The sequence below is a fragment of the Ceratotherium simum genome, chromosome 1 (genome assembly GCF_057802395.1).
Source record: "Ceratotherium simum simum isolate JZ-2026a chromosome 1, ASM5780239v1, whole genome shotgun sequence".
NCBI classification, from domain to species: domain Eukaryota; kingdom Metazoa; phylum Chordata; class Mammalia; order Perissodactyla; family Rhinocerotidae; genus Ceratotherium; species Ceratotherium simum.
This window is the reverse complement of record NC_141900.1, coordinates 46408466-46432528: the sequence shown is the minus strand read 5'-3', so window position 1 is coordinate 46432528 and position 24063 is coordinate 46408466. Positions and strand designations below refer to the sequence as shown.

At 34.7% G+C, this 24063-nt stretch overlaps 1 protein-coding gene across 1 annotated transcript; it reads right to left on the bottom strand.

Moving 5' to 3' along the window:
• Positions 1–2572: 2572 nt before the first annotated feature.
• Positions 2573–23636, bottom strand: TMEM106B (transmembrane protein 106B). Its single transcript, XM_004431394.3, has 8 exons — positions 23481–23636; positions 20962–21183; positions 17271–17334; positions 13787–13946; positions 10434–10574; positions 10130–10179; positions 9359–9412; positions 2573–8643 (listed from the first exon to the last, which is right to left on the bottom strand). The coding sequence occupies exons 2-8, from the start codon at positions 21179–21181 to the stop codon at positions 8505–8507; spliced, it is 828 nt and encodes a 275-aa protein (XP_004431451.1). The 5' UTR covers positions 21182–21183; positions 23481–23636; the 3' UTR covers positions 2573–8504.
• Between the last annotated feature and the right edge of the window lie 427 nt (positions 23637–24063).

The window sequence follows — 24063 nt, the reverse complement described above, 5'->3', positions numbered from 1 at the left end:
AATGATGAAACACCCACTATATATCTAAACACTATTTTCATATTGATTATTACAAATGACCTTAAAAATATTAAAATATTTTTTTAGATTCTGTAAAAATCTATCTTATTTGAAGATTTTCTTTCACTGACAGATATTTGAGTAATAAGTTACTGGGTGTTATAGCAGTTAATAAAATAGACAAGAATTCCTGTTCTCATGTTCACTACATTCTAGTATAGGTATACAAACAATAAACAAAAAAATCAGTAAATATGTATAGTATTTTACATGGTGATAGGTGCTATGGAAAAAATAAAAGGCACAAAAATAAAAATGGGAATTCCATGGTTTGGGGGTGTTGAGAGTGTTCCTATCTTTTTTATAATTTTTTTTTTTCCCCCCAAAGCCCCAGTAGATAGTTGTATGTCACAGCTGCACAACCTTCTAGTTGCTGTATGTGGGACGCAGCCTCAGCATGGCGGGAGAAGCCGTGTGTCGATGCGCGCCCGGGATCCGAACCCCGGCCGCCAGCATCGGAGCTCACACACGTAACCGCTAAGCCACGGGGACGGCCCTGTTCCTATCTTTTTTTAACCGGGCACAGGCTTATAAAATAGTCAGCTAGTATTTTAGGAAGGAAAAGAAGATATTGGTTGAAGAAGGTGATGCTTTTAAAGTAAGTGTGATAAATAACATGAATATTCAAATAATGTAATTTTCCATATTGCTTAATTTAAAAAAACACAAAAGTTATCTGGTAAGGAGACAATTAAAATTAATATATAAAAAAGTAAGGTTGTAACTTAAAAAAATTAGAATTTATATGTGAACAAATAACTTTTAAGATAAAAGACTTTTTACTCAAATTAGACAATTTCAGATACACGAAAGTTTACATTTAACATTCCCTATAAAAAAACTGACTTTACCCTTACTCTTAGCTTTACATAGGTTGTTAGAATACCACTGATGTCTCCATTTGTACTTATTCTAAACAGTAGGAATAACTGTTCACAAATTATCAGTGAGGCATAAAAATCAGTTTTGTTTGGGAAGTGTATCTTCTAAGATTTAAGAATTAAATATCTGAAGCAGATTTGGATTAGAATTCTCTGTAGTTCCAGTCTCTTCTGGGTAGTTTTTTTTAAAAATGCTATTATCTATTCATGAATCTGGAATTACGAAATGAAAATAAATGTTGGAATCTTCATTATAAAATCACGTTAAGATGATATATATTGCCCAAAATCTCAAATCTTTTTTTTAAGTTGCCTTTGAAGACTAATCATTTGAAATATATGTAAAAATGGAAAATCACTAATTAGAAAATTAGGAATTACATTTGTTTTTCCCTTGTCACTTTCAAAGCTATTATAAAATACAAACAAAATATAAACTTGAGCTTGTATTTGCCCAGTTATGAAGTATGTTTTAGTCACAAACCAAAGCAGTTTTGTTAAACTGCACTGTTTATCCTTAAAGAAGTGGCTGTGCACGACACTCAAGGCCAATGGCCTTGAGGCCAATGGCCATTGGGGAAGATGAGTAGTCAAGGACTGAAGGTCTTCTGCTCCAAATTAAATCAAAACAGCTATGTTTTGTCACGTCCTGGGGTTCTATGTAAGATGCTTAAAAAATAGATTTCACAAAAAAAAAAAAAATTCTGAAACCCACTGATCAAAGGAACAGAAATCTACCAGAAAAAAATCCTCATAAATTTGCTAATGATTCTTCTTTCTTCCTTGAGAAATTGCCTAGGTAGAGCAAATCCAAGTAATAAATATATTTTCCCCTATTATTCTACCAAGATATTTTTGGTCACATTTCACCTAACTTCAGATCATGTTATTTGATACAAGATTTTTAAAACTGTAATTAAAACACTGACTCTAAGCTGGCAAAATGTGTTTGAATAAATATTGAAACAAAAGTTAAAACAAGTTTTAAGTTCAGTTTAAAACAAAAAGTTTTGAGTTCAAAAACAAAAACAAAATTTTCTTTGTGATTGGGTAACTCTTTTAAAAGTGCACATTCAGAAAAAGTCACTAAATGTTTAAGTAAGTTTGGAGGGAGAGAGGGAGGGTGGGGTGGGACACTTGATCTGGGCATTAAAAAATAGATAAGATTGGGTGATTCAAGGAATGGTCAAATAATTTTCCAGGAAAAAAGAACAGAATGAGCCAAGTATGGATAAAGGAAAGAATTGTTTCCAAGGAATGGCAAACATCTCAATTTGGCTGGGACATAGGTGAGGGGCAATGATAGGAAATAGGACTGTGAATTTAGGTTGTGACCAGATAATGAAAGGCTGTCAATGTAAGAACTTGGGTTTTTTTCAGTAAAAAAATTAGGGAGTAATGGCAACAGAGATTTCAAATATGAGACAGATGCCAGAGATACCACAGAGGTAGGAGAGAGAGAATTTGGCAATGGATTGGAAGCTAAGTGGATGAAAGAAACAGAAATCAAAGATAATGCTAAAGTGGAGTCTGGGTAAGGACTGTAAGGATTTAACAGCTTTAAGCTAAAGGACTTTCAATATCTACACTGATGTATTTACGTCAACAGACTTTGAAAAGCATAACCAAGATACTTGACTGATACAAATTTTATTTTTCATGCTAAAATTTTTACAAATTTTATTGTCATACACAATTACAAGAGTAACAGTTACAAGTGAATTAAAAAAATAGCATTTTGGGGCACTTCTATTCATTTTACTATCATAAGCATGTTTTATTACATGAATAGCAACAATAGTTACAATTACAGAACTGCTCAACTTGGAAATTTAATAAGTGTGTTATGATAGAGGCTAATACATAATATAAACAAAGTGTAAGTGCCCAAACATAGTTTCACATTCTATATTATTCTTTATTCCACAGTTAGAATCATGGGTTAGAATCTACCCAGTAATGCCATCATTCAAATATCTGACCAAGTCAGTCAAGTCAGCAATCATTTCAAACCATTTTCCAAAATCTTACTTAATTTAGTTCTACAAAGAAATATAAGACAAAACACAGAAGGCATGACTTGCTGATATTTTATGCCTGAAACAAACCACTACATAATGAAAGTATGCATCTTTTGCAACTTGGCATTTGTTCCATCTCACACAATTAAAAGATGAATAGTACTTATAGCACTTAGAATCACCCAACTACAGCTGATACAGTATCTCCCAGACTTCTAGTTTCTAAAATTCTGGGGGAAGTGGGACAATTTGAACTGTAACAGTCTACATGGTAGTAATATTACCTCTTGGCCATTGGCCCAATACTAATCCTTTTTGTTTTTTAGTATACAAAATATGCTGAAAACATTTCTCTTAAACACATTTCAATTAATGTAATTAAACAGAAGGCAACAACTTCCTTCTAGAAGAGTTAGATTTAGCTATGAAAAACTTACCATATATTTGTTACACTAACTTATGGAATATTTTTAAGGTCAATACAGACAACACTGTATTTTTTAATTTAGAGCCTGTGCCAAACACACGTAAAAAGAACTATAAACGTGATCACATTAGTAGTTAAAAAAAAATGGAAATTACCATTTTTATCCTTATAGTAACTTTATAAATATATCATTTGCTTTTATCCAAATTAAGGATAAATTTCAAAAATCCACTGTGAAATTTACACTCCAAGCACAAAAATACACTAATATTAGTTCTAATCAGAAATTTCAGCTGACAAGTGAAAATTTTTACTTTGAAATAAGTAGATCTGGGATATGGAAGTGAAATTTTTGATTGAAGCACATTGCAAATATATTTTGTTTTCATGTAAAAATAAATTTTTTAAGTAAATAATGTTTAACAGTCTTTTTACCTTACCTTCTCAAACATATATTTTTCCTTAAAATAAAAGTTTAAAATAAACACCTCATTTCAAATCTGATTTTACAAAAAAGAGAGAGAAATAAAATTAATTATTCTTAGATGTATTTGAGCCAAGTAGTTGCTGCTTCCAGATGTTATGTGCTAAAATCATGACATTATGGTAAGTAACCTTTGGCTTACAACCTAATAACTTGAAATTGAATTCATACCGCTTATCAAAGAAGACTGGTAACTATTTGTAAATTTAAAATTTTATATCTTTTATAAAGAAAAAAAATCCTGTCTAACAGACAGTATGAATATTTTAAAAATCAAGGATAAAACATTTTTATTATATCAAAGATCTAGAAAATAATAAAATATCCCAATAGTATTTTTGTAAATACTATCAAAAACCTCAGTCTTATATATTATATGCAACAACCAATATATTTTTACAAATTAAACATTTCAAAGGCTGGAAAGAAAATATGCTAATTGTTAAGAGCAATGATGCTTGAGTCAAATACATCTGTTTTGAATCTCAAATCGGCCACTTTCAAGCTTACGCATGTTTTTTAACTTCTCTAAAACTCAGTTTCCTCAGATATAAAATGGGGGGGCAATGATAATATCTACCTTAGAGGGCTCTTCTGAGGAATAATAAGATAATGCACATGATTAGTATAGTATCTGACCCGTTAAGTAACCAATAAATATTAGCTATTACTGAGCAGTGACTTACTTTGGGGTCAAGTACCTAACAAATTATTTTCTTAAATAAGATATAATAATTATATAAAGAATTGTTTAAGAACTTTAATAAAACAAACAAAATGGCATAGGAGAGAGTTGGGGACACGCTCTCCAGTGAAACATCTAGAATTATATTATAATAACGATAAGGTTAAGAATCACAAAGGATTCAGTACGCTACATCTGAAGTCTCCTAAGTTACTTTTATTATGTTTTGTCACTTTCTATCTATTTTAACATTGCTCTGTGTCATTTCCAAACTATAATTCAGGAGATCTGAAGCGAATTTTGTTTTCTTGTCATGAATTTTTAGAAAAAATAATTACTTCATTGGCCTAAACAAACAAAAAAGGCATAGAAAAACTGCACACAAATAAAACCAGTCATTTACATGTTATGTACTACAGTAAAGATGGTCATTTAATGATTTCAACCAATATATCTGGTATCTAATATTTTCATACTGTTCTTATTTCAAACCTCAAACACATTAATCTCTATTATTTATAAATAGTCTACTCCGACAACATATTAGTCATATCCTTATTGGAATGATCAAGGAGTACTAAATTTTAACAGAAAAATTAAGCAAAAATTATGCCCCAAAATATTTTACAAGTGCTCATTTCCCATTTAAAATATTTCAGGTACCAACTTAAAGGTACCCACATCTTAGTCCATCAGTATTATTTTGATTGTCACTATTAACTATGTGAACGTTTTCTCTAATTTTTAATCATACTAACCTGAGTCAACAAGGTTTTCCAATGGATATTTTAAATGACAGAGCACAGATATGGGAGACCGAAAAACTAGGTCTGGCTCCAATTAAATTATCTACTAAATACGTGATCTTCAGCAAGTCCCTCAACTACTTCATGCCTCTCCTTCCTGCTCCATAAGATGGGGATCCTACCACCCTCCTTGTCTGACTCACAGGATTATGGGAAATCATGTAAGAAAACATACGAAAGAGCTCTGAAAAGAGCACAGCGCTACATACATGTTACCAACATGTATGTAGAGGCTTGTTAGACACAGAGGCTTGTTAGAGTATTGGATATGGTTAGAATGACCAGTCTAAAAAAAGGGGATTTTAAGAGAAAGTTATTCTTGAAAGTATCAGAAAAAAATATGTAACATCTCTACCATGTCCTTTGGATAACGTCTGAGAGCAGTTTTAAAAAATGTATCAATATCCATCCTATTACCATGTAAGAAACTACATTGGACAAGGACCTAAGAAAAGTTAAAGCCTCATTCATTCTTTCCATATTTTTTTTAATGGCTATAATTCTGCTTCACTTGAATGTGCTTTTGTAGTGTTATTCATTTATAGCCTGCTTTGTTCTAGGCTTATTCTGGCAGTTATTTAACCCTCTCTGAAAAGTAGTCATAAGTGATCTTTATTTCTCTACTACTGGTTTTTTATTTATTTTAAATTCTACTTTTTTCAAACTCCCTGGGATGCAAGTGTAATAAAGAGTTTTAATTTAAAGAATGAAGAAAAAATATTCAATACTAAGTCACTAAGGCAAATGTTCTCTCACTTGCTTGCCTCTTCAGCAGATACTATGCATGTACTCTACAAAGGATATTAGAACCGCAAATCAACGGAAAAATCCATTTAATTTACACTATATAATTTTCCAAGGTTAAAAGATACAAAGTAAGAAAACAAATCAGGATTGACTTTTGAAGAAGGCATATCTGAAGGATGATTTTGAAGAACAGAATGGTGATTTTGAAGTAAATGGGAAATGAGGACAAAGCGAGAACAAAACAGAATATGACAAAAAATGTTTAACATTTTTTGATTTTATACATAGAGTCACTGAAATACTATTATCTCTAGGTCACCAGCTAAATGAGAAACTAGATAGGTGACTGGTCAGGTATGTAGAAACAGATTTGGAAGCCCTAATACAGGCTGATGGTTGAAGTCACAGGAGTAGAAATTTTGAGGCAAAAGAAGGTTTAGATAATACTCATTAAAAGATGTCAAAAGATAGAGAATGAGAGAAAATGAAATAAGAATGATTTGAAAAACACAAATAGAATTAATATTAGAGAAGTGTGCAGTTTCAAGGAGAATGGGTCAAAAAACAGCAGAAGAAAAAAATTAAAATAAAGATTGGGTTTGACTAGAAAGTCCATAATAAATGTAAAGGGGTGATTTTAGTGTAATAGTAAGGATGGATGAGCTAGCAACAGATCAAGTTCTGGAAGACTAAGTAATTAAAAAAACAAAGTTGGTGCATTCCACCCATTTAAAATGTTCACTCAGGAAAACTTGGAGAAAACGATATAAAAATGATATGAAATAAAAAGGAAAGAAATGATATGAAAGCTAGCAGGAGACCTGAGTGTTTTTAAAGGCAGAAAGGAGGGCTTCATTAGTTCTAAATAATTAAACCTTATGTTTTATAGCTGAGAAAGTCAGACTGATAAACAGGTATTAAGTTAGGCACTTTGCGGGGGGTGGGGGGGGGGACGGACCTGATTTCTGTCACTAGTGAACAGGAAAAAATTAATCTCAAGCCACTTACTTTTTTGGTATCATAGTCAGCCCCTATGCTCAGTGGTATATATTTAAAAGGTACTTAGAACTTAAGTGAAAAGACAAAAACCCCAAATGGAAAATGGGATTGAAAACATAAAACACCCAAGTGAATAAGTCAATAATTTACACTTGAAAATGATTTTAAATCAAATCCAAACCAAAAGCAGGAAACTTTAAAAATGTAACTGCTAGAGGCATGATATAAATGTGATGTGCAAAGTAATTAAATTTTTAAAAGCATAATATAGGTTTTATTTCAATATAGCCACTATCATTTAATGACAGGATTTCTTGAATAATTTCTACCAAAGAAAAAATTTCCTCCTCTAAAACATTCATAAAATTGACAACTTGGGTACCTAATAGCTGTGAAAAGTAAGTGTCTTCACAATTCCACAATTCTTTAGTATGAAAAGCAACATTAAAAAAAAGTGGAGCTTCACAATATTTTATTTCAAATCTACTTTATACCTGATCCAATATGTAATTGGAACCATATTCACATTCTATAGGTCTCTGAATTTCATTTTCCTGTTTTATTTATTTTATGAGCAACTTACTTTATTTTGAATCTGTACCACTTTATTTGACATTTATTAAAGCTACAATATAACAGCCATGCATAATTTATTTACAATATTGTACATTAAATGACTATGTTTAAAGATTACAAAAAAATTTTCACAAAATTATAACTAACGAAAGACGTGAAACATTATTTAGGGGCTTTTAAAAATTAGGTACAGAATTTTGCAAAGATTATTTTGGTTTATAAGTGTTACAGAAGGACTGGCTTGAAATAAGACTGATAAAATCATGCAAATGAGTAGAATTTCAATAAATGAAAAACTAAAATGTTTAGCTAAAAGCTAAAATATCATAATAGTTCAAATACTACCGTGTAGCAATGAGAATTTATAAAACAGGGAAAAAAGGTTATTCTTTAAAAGTCTTCCATGAATAACAGGTGCTCAGTAATATTCTATAAAAACATTCAGAAACAAAGTTTCTCAAATTATGCTCATCACCAAAGTTATGTTTTCAGTAGTGATTGGAGCTGTGAATTTTAAATAATTATTTATTGTTATTATAAGGGAAGTCTCAGTTTTCCCCTTTGAGGACAGGTGGTTGGGAAGAAAATCAATCAGTAACTTTAGATTCAAGTAAAAGATCCTGGTACAAATCTCATAAACACAGAGTGGAGAGTTGCAATAACCTGCAAGTCCACATACTTTTAGCTGTACTCTTAAAACAGTGTAAACTTGAGGTTTGTTCAATTTAAGATTTATCAGGAAGTAAGTACCTCATCCTTCAGAGTTTGGAAAATAGCAACAGACATTTCTTCTTCCCCAGCTGCACGTCTTTCCATTTTTATTGTTGTGGCTGAAGTACATTTAGATATTCAGACTGCCCCAAGTGATAAGTTGTGTTCCTTCCACAATCGACATACTGGTACCTCTCCTGGGATATCTGTTCAGAGTGTCCAAAGTATGTTGTTGTCACAGTAACTCTAAAAATAAAACAAATGGCAAGAAACACTGAATAGCTATATATAAAAAAGTGTTCTAAAGTGAGAACACTTTTATACATCAAAATTCTCTTTAGAGAGACATTATCTGATTAATGATAACTTAATATTGTGGACATGAGCCTCTTGGAGAATATTTCCCCACCAGACAACAGAAATGCTGGCTGAGCAAGCCCTATACAAATAATCATATACAACAAATGTAATTTTTTCAAAACACCTACCTTTAGTTGAAAATTCTCTCATCCTAGGAAAAGGGTTAATCAAATGCCAGCTAATGGCTCAAATACCAAACCTGTAACCTACAATGTTTTAATGGTTTAGGATTAGCACCCAATGTAAATTACTTCTCCTTATTACTGTTAACATTCTGTTAACATTAACTGTTTCCACACGCAGGAAGGAATCGGATGTTGAGCTCAGTTCTCCTTTCTATTACAACTCCTGCCATTTTCCTGAGTTCTTTCAAGGTCTAGATTCACTATCTAGCAGCCATGTGACCCTTCACTCCTTCTCTGAGCTCCCATTTCCTCATTTGTAGGGTGGTATAGTCTTTACTTGACCTCACAGCATTCTTGTAAGGCTTAAAACCCAATTGAGATGGCATTTGTAAAAATGCTCTGTATGCTCTAAACCAATGTTTTAAATCTAAAGTTTGAACAAAGAAATATCTCTTTCAAAAAAAATTCATACTTACTGCATCATGAGTACTATGTTATGCACTTTGATGGATATCAGTGTACAGAAATCACTGTTAAAGAAAAAACAACACGAATAAATGCAAACTATGACATAACAAATTTAAAATAATTTAGTTACGATTCCTCTTCCTATGTTAAAGCTAACAGAGATACTATTAAGAAGATAAAATAACTAAGCATTTGTTGGTTGAATACTTTTTATATCTCCAATAATGATTAATATTTTCATGGCTTCTTATTCTAAAAACATAATGCTTTCCTACTACCACAGTTGTAGAGTTGTTTTAACGTGGGCTACAGATTACTACTTTTTGTTCATCTTTTGAAATTTTAGTAACCAGTTTGTTACTCAGCAATTCTATATCAGGCTGATATCAAAGGTGATGAAAATTTATCATTATTTTTTACCTAACAAGAGTGAATAATCATTTAGACCCAATTTAAAAGCTTCAGAACCAAATAATAGAGTATTATACATTATTAGCATTTTTAGTCCTTCTATACTAAAACATCAACAACTACTAGAATATATGAGAATATGATTCTCATAAGTAAATAAAAAGTGACATGGTGTATATGATCCTAATTTCGAAAAATAAGAAAAAATTCCGAAAAATAAGAAACAAATTTTATGTGTATAGGTGTACACAAATGTTATGTCTTTTGACTACTAAGATTATGGGAAATTAAAAAAAAATATATATATATACTTTATTCTTCATACCTTATAATTTAATGAGAGAAAATTACTAAAAATCAGAACTTACAACATATAACTCATTTCCTCTGCTATGATAGTAGGTACTGTGTAATCAATCTGAAAGGCAAAAAATGAAAATAAACCAATAGAAAATAGGATCAAAACTTCAAGTATTTCCTGTACATTTCATAACTGCAAAAACTTTAAAAATCTCTCCCTTTAGGAGTTTGATTCTAAGACTTTCTCTTGTACATACATGGGATACATTTCAAAGTCAAGTTTTTGAGGAAATCCCCCACCTCCTTCAAGTTAATATGATATACAAAGTTGAGACTCATTTAACTGCTCCAAATTTCATGACCAAAGCTTACCTGTTTCATATCCAGTGGACGAATACTGGTTATGTTGTTTAAGCGTGCCTTTCCAATAACTGTTTTTGAAAACTGGACTTGTGCAGTGATGTTTTCAACTTCAACAGAATAATAGTTATTGTTCGTTATATTTAGTGTGTTCTGCAAAAAAAAGGAAGCAGAAAATGTGCAAGTTATCTGAAAATAAGCATAACAAATATGTATTCAAAACCAATCAAGAAAATGACTTCAGCTGTGGCCACGCTTCATTTGTTAGGAGGAAGAGTATCACCAAAATGTCAAAGAACATTAAGTGAACTGATTATTTAGTTTTATGCACGAGTATTATGTATATAATATGCCTAAAATAAACACACAATTAAGAAAAAATAGGCCCAGAAAATGTATAGTACAGCAATATAGAAAAATGAATGTTAGAAAATATATCTGTGGCCTTAGCAAAAATTCAATGAAAATTAGGAGCGATATCTACAAGGTATTAACAAGTATGCAACAAAATGCATAAAAGAATGTACAAAATATTAGATTTTGAAAATAAATAAATAATGATTTAAGAAAAACTGAACATGTGGGTTTATCTGTAAGTTAATGTGAACATGGAGAAAGATATGGCAAGGTGCAATATGGGAAAGGAGAGAAAACAGTCTTAGTAAAAAAGAATAAAACAAAGAATGCGTTAGTGATCAGCAACTATATGATCACATTTATACATTCATTTAAATTATTATAGTTATAAATGTAGAGAAATTTTTAAAAATTCCATAGAATTTTAGTAGAAATAACCTTTATCTAAACATATAAACATTTTCATCTACTTAGCTCTTAATACTCATTAAGTTTCATTTCTAGGCACTATAAGAAAGGGACTGTTAAGTTGAGGTCAAGGGACCTTCTGATGCAGACCAGGGAATGGGATTCAGGAGAATCTTGGAATCTTTTGTACATGCAAAATAATGTTGGTACGTGTCTTTTTTTCTGAAGCGTCCATAACTTTCATTAGAATATTAGAGGCATCAATGATGCAAAACAGGCTGAGAAAATACTTATGAGAATTAGGAAAAGATATAAGTGGGAGTTAGAAAGAAAATACAAAGATACACACCATGAAAGACAAGAAAAAATAAGATAGGACAAAAAAGTTTAGTATTAAAGATCAGACATTTTACTGTTGAGAGCAGTGAGAATCCATTTAATTTATAAGTCAACGGATGACAATCATAAGCTTTTAAACAATGATGATTTATTATCAAAGGCCTTAAACTATCTATGATCTTTAATTGGCAAATTTACTTTCTGGGATTTATCCTAAAGATATAACCTGAAATGGCAACAAAGTTTAAGCATAAAGATGATTTCTGAATAAATATTTGTAATAGCAAAACTAAACATCTATTAAGAAAATGGTTGAGGGCCGGCCCCGTGGCTTGGTGGTTGGGTGTGTGTGCTCCGCTGCCGGCGGCCCGGGGTTCGGATCCCGGGTGCGCACCGACGCGCCGCTCCTCCGGCCATGCTGGGGCTGCGTCCCACATGCAGCAATTAGAAGGATGTGCAGCTATAACAGACAACTATCTACTGGGGCTTTGGGGAAAAAATAAATAAATAAAATCTTTAAAAAAAAAAAAAAAAAAGAAAATGGTTGAGTACACTGTAATACAGCCATGTAAAAGACTACATGTGACTACTTAATATGGGAAAATGTAATGAGATCTCAAGATAAAATGTGCGTGTGTGTACACTTGCACACGTGTGTATCCTTTATGTACATTTGAAAAAGTTGGATTACATTTGTAAATGTATATATATGTATGTAAATGTATATACATATGTATGCAAATGTATATATGCATTGTTAGCAAATGTATGTATATGTTAATAGGTCTAGGTCGTAGAAGTAAAAATTTTTATACATTACAGTATTTTTCAAATGTCTCATAATGATAACTAAATATTTTCCTAAGTAGAAGGACAATAAATGTTACTAAAAAAGAGTTAAGTAGTACTAATATATTTTACTCATTTTAAAAAACAAAAGCAACATTATATAATTCCATTTTTCAAAATACTGATGGAGAACCTACAGAAATCTCAGCCTCTTGCCTGTCATCTAGTTAAACCCAATGTTCATCTATATAATAATCCTATTTCTTATTTAATGTTCAGTCTTTTTCAATTTAGTTAAGTGCTAGTATCCCAAAATGTGGGAATTCCTGAATAATTATTTAAAAATATGATATTTACCTTTAAATACACTTTCTGGTATTTAAAAGGGAACAGCACATGGCTTTTATTATCTTTTATCATAAATTTACAGTATTCAATACTAAAACAGGCTCTGGAGGTTGGCCAAAAAAATCTGGCCATTGTTTTAAATACTGTACAAAAAAGGAAAATATGTTCTTTGTTCTAAATGGTTGTTAAAGTAAGGAAATACCCAACAATTCCCTAGTCACAAGAAATGATTTACAATTAGCATTGTGTTATGTCTCACGCACATAATATTTTTTCCATAGATATGTTTTTTTCTAAAAGGCCTGAGATTGACAACTTTTGACAGTAAACAATGAAAATAAATGGCTCCATGGGAGTTTTTTCCTATAATTTAGCAGTAATTCCACTTTAATATACCATTTTCTTTCACTTCCTGTCCTTCCAAATCTCCCTCCTCCCAACCACCACCAGAGGCATCTTTATTTCAACTTCAACCATACCAGCCACTTCTGAAAGGAAAACCAACTGAAGTCCAATATCACTCTTCCAAATGAATCACTGCCACACAGATACACCGTAAGGCCTGAAGCCATAAATGATTGCTAATGGCATGATCCATATATATTTTTTTTCTTTTTCAATAATACAGTGGTTTGCAAACCATGCTTTTTTCTAACAAATGTTAACATGTAAAACATGTAGAAGACTCTCTCTGAGGTTCTGTTTGCTTGTTTATTTTTTGTTTTCAGGAGAGGGGAGGCTATAGAGTCCTAAAAACCACTGTCCTGGGAAACATAGAGGACATTTTACACATACTAATTTACAAGAGAAATCAGTCACTTGTACTTTATCTTTACACAAAATAAAGGAATGATCTGTTAAAGATGGCAAAAACTACACTTCACAAAATACAAACAAATGAAAATGTTACATTTATAACATCAAATCAACAATGTTAACACCTTCCTAGGAATTATTCAGAGTCAAATGTTGAAAAGTAAACAGACTGTATATACTTTTTTTGCCAGCAATTAATTGTTTGGTTTATTGTACCCTCCTAAAGGCAGGTGCTTAACCTCCTAAAGGTGCTGCTTAACATTATAAGGGAATGAAGTAAAATATTTTTAATATAAATTTTTACTTACCGTGATATTTAAATATATTGTACGCTTTTGAACATCATAACTGACGTATGCTGATTTTACGCCAATGTATTTCACGTCGATAGAGCGAGGAAACAGGAAAAACACAGCCAATCCAGAAAGAAGCAGACAGACAAACACAGAAGCCATCACATAAAGCTTTCTGAAAAGGAAAATGGAGTATTTAAGTATATGTGCATCAAAAATTTAGAGAGAACATTTTCAACTTGAATTTTTCCCCTATCATATCAGTAGGAAAAAACGTATTTTACCAACTTTTTACATTATAAAGTATTGAGTAGGGTTGGGTCTGAGTCTATTAAATGTTAAAATGTTCTTAAAAGATGTATTTACCTTTCTGAACACTGGTATTTCAGGCTTATTATAGGTAGAACATTACTGCAGTGATTCCCAAACCAGGCTGCACATTAGAATTAAGCTGAGGAGCTTTATAAAAATATAGATTTCAAGACTCCCTTCTGAATTCACTGAAGCAGAATTTTCACGAGTTTTGCCATCATATGATTCTCTAAAGTAACTACTCATTAGAACCACCTGTGAAGCCCTTAAAAAAATGACATTAACCACATGCCTCATCAATCTCACTGACTGAGACAGTCCTTTTTGAGTCTTCTCATCCCAAGCTATTTATGTACTCTCTTCTAAAAATATTGTTTATATTAATCAACTCTCTTTTGAAGATGCTGTTAAACTGTCTTTAAAATCAAGAAAGGGGATAATATTATGCAAGTATAAGACAAGAAAAAAATAAACTTTCCATGTCTTTGCTATTAATTCTTAATTCTTTACCACATTTTCACTGTTAACAAATTATTCCAGTGGCTAAACCATCAGTCATCTGCTCATTAAGTGAAATAAAATATGTAAAATGTCCTGTACAATGTCTGCCACATAAAGGGGTTCATTAAATATTCTTACCTCCTTTAATTTTTATCTTTCAAAATAAGGATATTAAGAATTCAATCAACTCCTTTATATATGTATAATACTAGAGAATTTGGCATTAGAATCAAGGACCAAAAGCTGCCTTATGTAGCTGGCTTATCTTTTGAGCAGAGAATTGGATGGAGATTACAAATTGGGGAAGTACTAAAATGTTTTACAAGAGCATTTGATAAAAAGGTCACTCCCTATTCTGCCCCAGTCCAGGGCACTGCCCATATAATCGTGGAGTGTGTGTGTGTGTTTGCTTCAGACTATGAGTTTGAATCATTCTTTGTTTTTTATTAAAGTCACAGTTGCTTAACGACAGGGATACATTCTGAGAAATGTATCGCTAGGCAATTTAGTCACGTGAACATTATAGAGTATATTTACACAAACCTAGATATTATAGCCTAGGCCATATGGTACTAATCTTATGTGACCACTGTCAAATATGTGTCCATCACAGACCGAAACGTCATAGCTTTTTTTTTCTCAAATTGTGAAGCTCTTTACAGAGTAAGGATATTGGCCTCTGTTTGTGATAATAATTTGCAGACATCACTTCCCAGTTTGCCATTTGTATTTTGACTTCAATTAAGGTTTTGTTTTCATATCGTAAACACTAATCTATACTTTGTCCAATTTATAGAAATCTTTCTTTCTTCAAAATCAATGGATTCTGAATCACAGTTAGAAACCTTTTTCCACTCTCAGGTTATAATGGAATTAGCCCTAATTTAGGGGTCAAATAGACTGACTGTTTTTCAAGTCCCTTTCCATGAGGCTTAGATACGCTGCTCTCCTGCTTACTTGTTTGAAGCATTGTGGTCAACAAGTAGCACGCCAATCTGATTTTCTCTTATAAATTAATTGATCCTTTTGCATGTGTGTTCAAAGGAGTTTTTCTGGATTTTGTTTTTTTTTTTTTTTAACCTTCGAAGTCCAGTAATTTCACCAGGATGGGTTGACTGTTTTCAGAATTATGGTATGACTTTTTAATACGTAGGTTCACGACTTGTTTTACTTCAGGGAAGTGTTCTTGAATTAAATGTTTAGTATTTATTCAGTTTGATTCCTTCGATTTTCTTCAGGGACTCCAATTACATGTATATTCAATCTTCTTTGCCTCTGTTCTATACCATTTTCTCTCAAATTCTTTTCATTAATTTATGCTGTTCTGTCATAGCTTCTACACTTTTAATTTCTTTTAGAAAATTTTACATTAAGTTAAAGTTGTCATCTGCTTTTCTGATAAGCTTTTATCATCTGTCAGCATTTTGCTCAGTTCACTTTCTTTTTATTATTATTTTATACTATTTTTTTATGATGTTTGATTGCAACCTCTTTTTATTGCTCATATTTAAAGGAGATGAGTTTTTGTACTTTCAAGAGAAGGTTCCATTATAGGTGATAAGGAGAGGTCAGGGTTGCTTTCCTAGCTTCACTCAAGGACTCCATCCTCTGTTGTTATACAAAATATTTAAAAAGACAGCCTCTGTGTATATCCACTTCCATAGTTCTGAGACACTTTCTCTAGTTTCTGAACCTTTTTCCTCCTTTATTCTTATTCTTGCCCTGCACAAACTGGATTTTACCTCCAGCATGTTTTACCTTAGGATGTGCCTGCCTTTTATAAGTTTTCACTGAGTTTCCCAAAGGTCTTTGAGGGATTAGGATGGCCCAGTTCCTTCTGATCTTCTCAAGCCCCTTAGTGTGGCCTTTTTTGCACTCTCTCCAAGCTAGAGCATGCAGAATCCTCCCATTTTAACAGGTTATTCTCAGAGGTATTTGCTGGAAGTTCTCTGAGTGGGGTCCTCTTCTTTTGGGTAAAGTATTTGCTTTGGGTATCAGGGGTCTTGGGACTCCTAGGAACTCTCTTTGCTTCCCCTCACAATTTCCACACAGCTGCTATGCATGTTTGGGTCCTTTCTGTCATCATGGTTTGAAATACTCATTTTTGTTCTGGGGCTACTGGGAATACCTTAACATCCTTTTTTTTTTTTTTTTTTTTGTGAGGAAGATCAGCCCTGAGCTAACATCCATGCCAATCTTCCTTCTTTTGCTGGGGAAGACTGGCCCTGGGCTGACATCCGTGCCTATCTTCCTCCACTTTATATGGGACATCACCACAGTATGGCCTGACAAGTGGTGCCTCGGTGTGCACCCAGGATCCAAACCCAGGCCGCCAGCAGCGGAGTGCGTGCACTTAACCACTATGCCTCGGGGCTGGCCCCTTAACATCCATTTTTTAATGAAAATGTTTTCTCTGTGTGTGTTTCCTACTGCTATTCTAGGTTTGTCTGTTTTAATAAATAGATTTGAGAAGATTCAAATGCTATGTTGCTTTCAGGACCTTACCCCAACCAGGAATCTCTTTTTTTTTTGATGACACAAAGTATATGAGAGCATAACAATGACCTGATAGCATTTTTCCTTTTACTAGTGTTAACTAGAGTAATTATTACACACAATTTGAAAAGTAAAAAATACAAAAAGACGAAAAACAAACAAAAATGCCACTTTCTTATAACCCACTTACGTTCTTCTTGGCCTTAATCTCTGATCACTATACGGAATCAACGCCACCAGTTGGTTTTCTTGCCCTAAAAGTGAAAGAAGTAGGTTTAAAAATTTATTAACATGAAATTAAAAATATAGTGGCTCCTCATTAAAGTCTGGTTTGGAAAGACCAGAATACCTTCTGGCTTTCACACCTCATTCCTTTAATAAATTGCTCTCAAAGTCTTCAAAAATTATCCAGTAGAAGTTGAGTTCCAAAGCAGATATTGTCTTTTTTTCATACCTATATGTCTAGCTAATCAAAATAGTATCAAGAATGAGGAATAGGATGTCTTTCTTTCACTGAAAAAAATCTAAAAAGTCTCAGCTTTCACAAGATTTGAATTTACCAGGCCTTCCTTTAACCCCATAGTTTTCCATTAAGACTCTGATTTGGTTATCTTGATAAGAGAAGAAACACATTGCTTCCTCTGTGTCCTGAAACCCCTATAACTACAGAGGTTTCTATACTATCCCCCTTGAAAACCAAAACTGACACATACCAAGTCTCGCACTTCAAGAGCCCCAGTGTAATGAGCCTTCCAGGACTTTTTCAGGCCACACCTCTCTCTACATAAGTGACTTCAAAATTCATCATTTATTTCTTTGGTTGAGCTTTATCATATATTTTAATAGATAAATGGATCTTTAAATGCCAATTTTCCAAGAACTTGGCTCTTTATATTAACTATTAGAGCACCATAGTCAAAGTCTCTTTTAAAGCTTTCCATAGCGCTTCCAATACTCCTCTGTGCCTTCTCCACAACTCTCCCCTCATTTACACTACCCCACCACAGACCCACATATGTATATATATATATACACACACACACACACATATATATATATAAAATGTATATATGTTTCTGTATGCGTATACATATCCCATCTTGTTTGGTGGTATTCATTTGGCTAAACTACAATCCTGGTTAAAACCAATCTTTTAGCTACTGTGCCTATATCCACAGAGCTAAATGTGGACAGAGAAAAATATACAACTATGCTCACTGATCTCATTTTAGATCACTAATCTCAAGTGGATCTTAATGATGCCAATAATCACACTAAATTTCCCTAGTTCACACTCTCGATCTGACTCTCCAAGACCACAGTTTCATAACTTCAACTCTCTCTTCAATCCTCCAATATGTTCTTCCCTCTACTTATCCTTAGTTCATGACGTGACAAATGGAAGACAACTTTCACAAGCTCCCACCACCACCTCCACCCACCTACCTACTTCTGTGTCCACATACTCTTCCTTCTCTCCTGTTACTAAGAGGACACTGCAGGCACTCCTCTGTAAGAGCAGCCCTCTGTAGTTGTGCACTAAATCTAATAATTCTCCCATCTCCTGCATTATCAATGTTTTATCTCTGGATTATTCCCATCAGCATACAAACATATTATTCACTACATCTTAAAAAAATTCCTCTCCTTTTCTATACAGCAAAACTCCTCAAAAATACTCTCTTCTCACTATATAACTTCTCTCCTCCTATGTTCTCTTGACTTCGCTCTATACAGAATATGCTATACATGCTTATTCTGCTCATTCTATATACATGGAGATGTTTAAAAGAGCAGGCTACCAAAGCTGCTCTTTTAAACATCTCCAGTGGCCTCTACATCACCAAATCCAATGGTCAGTTCTGTGAACAAAACTGGGACCCCTCTTCCTGGTCTAACAGGCAAATCTAGGAAGCAAGTTGCACAGGCTTAAAGTCAGTACAATAAAAATCCATGCTGTACTGTGAAGCAGCCATGCAGGCCTCATAAACCTGTGTCTAAATGACCTTGCAACCCCTTGTCTCATGACTGAAGATGCCAGCAGGATGACTCAGCAACAGGAAGAGATAATGGGCACCTCGCTCTCACATTTCTCAACTACATTTCTTAGAGATTGAGGGAAAAAGTGACAGCCCTGGTCCTTGCCTCCCTCCACACAAAGATAACACCAACATTCCAAGCCTTGTTTGACATATAACCAAAAGTTCTTGTTATCCTTGAAGTATATGACTATTAGACATGTAAGCTCTTTCCTACACATATACTGCTTTGTTAAAAGGTATACAAACTACAGTCAGACCTGCAGACCTCGGAGCTACTCTGGAATACTCAGAATACTCTCTTGGACTGTTTCCTGGGATTTGAATTCCTCACTTTGATTATCGAATAAACTCCTTTAATTAACCTTTACCCAGACTCTTTATTTCAGTCAACAGTTCTCAGGCCTCACGTTACTTGATCTACCAGTAGCATCCAACATCGTTGATCACTCTTTCCTCATTGGTACACTTTCTACATTTATCTTCCAGGACACCATAGATACAGGGATTTCCTCCTTCTACTCTAGGTGCTCTTTTTCAGTGTCTTTGCGAATTCTTTCTCATGTCACTGATCTCAAAACGTTGCAATGCCCCAGCGTTCAGTGCTCGAGTCTCTTCTTTCTTCTATTCACACTGACAAAGCTGGTGCTCTCATCCAACTCAGCTTTAAGTATCATCTATATATTGACAACTCCAGCCTAGGCCCTGCACTTGAATCCCAGGCCCTTACTATAACTAACTGCTTACTGAACATAGCCATTTAGATGTCAAAAATGCATCTCCAAAGGTACGTATCTAAATTTGAGTTCCTGATCTTTCCCCTGACAAACACACTCAAACCTTCTTTTCTTTATCCTAGTAAATGGCTACTCCATTCTTCCAGTTGCTCAGACAAAAATACCTTTAGAGTTATCCTTGATATCCTACTAGCCAGAATTCACTTCTAGGCTGCCAAAAAAGCCTATTGGCCATACCTCAAAAATACATCCAGGTTGCTAAAATGGTACACCCTTCTACCCCTCCTTAGCCTGGTGCATTAATACCTTCTAATACAATAATCCTTTTATTCTCAAACAGCTACTATCCCTGCAAAGATAAAGCTACCAACTCAAATATAAACTTCCTCAACCCACAGCACCTCTCAGAGACTCTGGTATACTTTATACGGTCACTTTGTCCTTTCCTCAAGGTCTCTCCAGGGTCATATATCAACTTCAACCAAGTAGAAAATAAGAGTAGCACAAGGTACTTTTATTATTTCTATTGTTGCCGCTACTACTAAAGCAGCCTATGAACAGCACATGGGCATTATTCCCTTCTGACTTCCCCTATGATACACCACAAACTGGTTTTTTTTTTTCCTATTTGGCTCATCTTTATATACCATCCCTCTTCATATAGTTCCTCTTAAAAATAACTAACTTGACACGACCAGCTTATTATTGTTCTTGAGATAATGAATTAAAAATATTAAGTCATCGAATTTCTCCTAATACCCAATACAGTAAAGCAACTGTGATATGATGTCTGTTGATGCCAAAAAGGACTAAAAGTTCTCAGTCAAGAGACACAGTGCATATCTGTTATAATAGCAGGTGGGAAAGAAAAAATACTGGAGGTAGAGGGGTGGCTTTCCCTACTGCTTTAGGAACCTTAATTAATATATTTGTTTGTTTCTTTGTGTCCTTCTGACTTAAGACAACTGATACAAAGTTTTAACTTTCATTCCTTAGAATAGTCTTTTAAAACATTGAGGGTTGTGCTTAGACTCAAGGGTTTTATAATATTTGTACAAATGCCTAGAATCATTCTTTAAAAGAAAAACAATACAATAACACATACCCCTAGGAATTCTTCCTGTTCCTTGACAAGTGGGGCAAGTAACACTATCTCTTCCTGTAAATTCCACATATGGAAACTGAGAGACATCTCCACTTCTTCCATCTTCATTATGGACTTCACTATTAACCAATCCATTCCTCATATTTTCAGTTGATGTGACTCCATCATAAGCCTCTTCTTTATTTGAATGTAAAGTCAAATGAGAAAAAGACTTCCCCATGTCTAAAGAAAAAGAAAATCTTACAGTAAACTTCAGGAAAAAAGTATAATCGAGAACATTATGGGATATTTATACCAATCTAATTAATTTAGAACAAACTTCAAGGGAATGTTCAAACTACTTTTTGGATTAGAATTATACTCAATCAAAGCAATATCTGAAACAAGGGAGCCATTTACTAGAGTCCAACAGTATTTTTCTAACAAAATATTATGAAATGATATCAGACTTGCAATGAGAACTGGATTTCAAACATTAAAATTTGACGAAAGTTTACACTTTCTTAGGTTTCTCTGAAAAGAAACATGCAGGCTTCACTTTTCTTAGAATAAAACAAAAACACATTCTACCTTTAAACCAGTTAGCACTGAAGGCAAAAGTTGCTTTGGGCAGATTACAGCTAGGTAGTAGATGTATTACCAGGTAAATTCAAAGTAGTGTTTTTCAGCCTTTTAAAATTCATGCCCCTTTGTGGTAAATAAAATCCACAATCTTTCTCATCCTCACATTTCTTGCTTTAAACATTTAAACACTTGCAACAAAAACAACCCAAAAACCAAATCCTGCAGATTTTTCTTTCATTCAACAGTTGGCCAAGTTAAAATTATGAAATTAATATTCCAAAATATTGAGTATAATTCACCAATACAAAGCAGCAAAATTTGGAGCATTTTAGAATGACAGCATCAAAACAACAAGGGGAAAAATAAATATAAATTTAAAGCCAAGTAAGAATAAGTAATTAGTACTTATTCCTACACAAAAATAACCTCCACAGGTAGGTAACGCAATAACATTGCAGGTAAGGTCATAGGATTTTAAGGATGCAAAGAACTTAAAAGTGATATAATCCAATCTGCTGATATTCTGAGGGAAAATTAAAGACGAAAAGCAGCATTTAAAAACAACATACTTATTCTTCTTCTAAATTTGACCATATATCTTTTATCAGTTCCTAAATATAGATTACTATAGACATTCATACAAAGAGATAAATATTTCTTTTAAAAATTCTCACTGATTTGAATAAGGAAAGCTAACACTCAAAACAATTCAATTTATCTCAAAGTATGAAGGAAAGCTTGCATTTTAAAATTGGCATGCCATCCACGTGTTGGGGTCACTCAAACACAGTATTAACAGCAGAATAAAAAAACTATACAACTAGTAGACAAACTTAGAATTGTAGAATGATGAATACAGATGCTTGTTTTCCCTATTAAAAAAATCTATGTACACATTGTCCATTAAGTTCAAAAACATAAATGATTTATGATATCTACAAATGCATTATCTTTTCTTGATGTGTCTCAAAGACACTGAATTTGAGCCAAATCAATACTCGCTAGTCACAGGTGGTTCAGGGGTGAATTAACATCACTGTCCCCACACTGTGACCTTGTGGCCCACGTGGAACACTAGATGAGCTGGGATCAGTGGGCCTCAGCAGCACCACCTCAGAGGCACCCTTTCTGGGATCTCAGTTAATACAACAGGAGTGTAAAGTGCACCCCACGAAATGCCTTAGGGGGGATAGACAGAAGGCAAAACCAAGTGGCTCTCAGTCTGGGCCTGTTTTCTATTATTATCTAACAGGTACTTTAATAGAGTCTGTCTCTGACAGGTGTTTGTTTCAGCAAGGCTATGAACAAGCGCCAGACTTCGTCAGGTACTGGGGATCCCTGCCTCCCCTATTGGATTTTCCTCAGAGCACTGATAAACTTAACCACTTTTATTCCTGGAGACTCGTTGGTTTATAAAGAGGTGCTAAGCCCCCTTCCCTTCCCTGTGCTCAATGTTTTTATTGCAATCTTTTAACTTACTGAACACCAATACCGACCTCAGACTCAGTATGGGGAGGAAAATAAAAGAAGTATAGCACTCCATTCAGTTTAAATGAGTCGTGATCTGTGAAATCGAAGGAAGTTAGCGCCTTTAACAAACTACATAAACAAAACCTAGCACACAGCCTCCTCTGGAAATGTTAAAGATAAGATCCAGGTAACCAAGCAAGAAAACTCAAGAACAGCAAAACAAGGGGCCACCTGGCCGCACAAGGTGTGGGGGCCTGGAATCAATCCCGTGCGCCGGGCCAAAGCCCAAGTCCGGAGGCCCCTGGCAGGAGACTGGGCCCCGGCGGGAGGAGGTGACACACTAACTGCAACACCCAGGCCTGAGCGCCTCCCCCGCTGCCCAGCGGACCCAGCTCCCCGGCGCCCGGCTCGGCTCTTCCCAGCGCGCCGCCGCTCGGGCCCGCTCCGGAAAGGGACTTGGGAGCTGCGCGTCCGAGGTCGCTCACCGGCACGCGGGGCGCTGCGCAGTCCCGAGCTGCTCCGGCGCGCAAAGGCCCGAGACAGGGTCACGGAATCCGCAGTCCCGGGTGCTGAGGCTGGAGCGACGGGCCTGCAGCGCCGGGCCGCCGCGGAGTCGGGACGGGGGAGGGGCGGTACGACGACAACATCAGCTGAGGCCCGGCGCTGCTGCAACCTGCGCCCGCGCCTGCGCAGAGCCCTCCCGCAGGAGGCGTGTGGTCCGGGAGCGTGCGAGACGCTTGCGTGTGCTTCCTCCAGCTTTATGCAGCCCGACGCGCAGCTGCGGTGATTGCGCGCTCTCGCGGGTTCGTTACCTTGGTCTTTCAAGACTCAAAGGTAAAAATTAGCCGCACTAGCCCTGAAAAATTTTAAGATAATAGTACCTCCCCCTTTTTTTCCTGTCAGGCCATTTCCTTTTGCAAAGGAGAAACACGTGCGCTCTCTGCCTCGGCCCTTAGCTGAGCAGCTTTCTAGTCCACGCTCGGCGAGTCATCCTTGACACTCGCGAGGCTAGGAGTGGGATAAACTGGTAGGTAGACACTCGTCTGGCAGCCGACAAGTCACATCTGT

Bases quoted from the DNA above. Each gene is read 5' to 3' on its own strand.
- TMEM106B (XM_004431394.3), bottom strand. From the start codon at position 21,181: ATGGGGAAGTCTTTTTCTCATTTGACTTTACATTCAAATAAAGAAGAG. The intron at 17,335-20,961 runs GTATGTGTTATT...TTTCACTTTTAG, and splicing joins AACAGGAAGAATTCCTAGGG to GGCAAGAAAACCAACTGGTG. The intron at 13,947-17,270 runs GTAAGTGGGTTA...TTTCCTTTTCAG, and splicing joins AGATTAAGGCCAAGAAGAAC to AAAGCTTTATGTGATGGCTT.